The sequence below is a fragment of the Priapulus caudatus genome, unplaced genomic scaffold (genome assembly GCF_000485595.1).
Source record: "Priapulus caudatus unplaced genomic scaffold, Priapulus_caudatus-5.0.1 Scaffold5802, whole genome shotgun sequence".
Lineage (NCBI taxonomy): Eukaryota > Metazoa > Priapulida > Priapulimorpha > Priapulimorphida > Priapulidae > Priapulus > Priapulus caudatus.
In genome coordinates, this window is record NW_014582863.1 from 1 (window position 1) to 326 (window position 326).

At 45.7% G+C, this 326-nt stretch overlaps 1 protein-coding gene across 1 annotated transcript in view; it reads right to left on the reverse strand.

The window, feature by feature from the left end:
• Positions 1–83: 83 nt before the first annotated feature.
• LOC106820019 (gamma-aminobutyric acid type B receptor subunit 1-like) overlaps positions 84–326 on the reverse strand; it is a gene marked incomplete at both ends in the record, with an annotated part of 2,761 nt that continues 2,518 nt past the window's right edge. The window contains one exon of the mRNA XM_014824577.1: positions 84–254. Coding sequence (XP_014680063.1) covers positions 84–254 — 171 coding nt within the window. The remainder of the gene's footprint in view (positions 255–326) is intronic.

Here is a 326-nt window from a genome sequence, read left to right on the forward strand (position 1 = left end):
CACACACACACACACACACACACACACACACACACACACACACACACACACACATACACACGCACACCATGAAGGATGCCTACCGTCTTGAACACCTCCTCCACCTGCTGGATGATGTGAATCCGCGTCCAATTGAACATCTTGAAGAAGGCGACTCGTGTCGGGTTGTGCAGCGTCTGTGACGGGTGCGTGCGGAAGAAGGTGGGAAAGCGAGCCGTGTTCGACAGCGCCGGAGAACTGGACCCATACGACAGCTGAAACAACATATAAATAAATAAATAAATAAATAAATAAATAAATAAATAAATTTATATATATATGTAGGG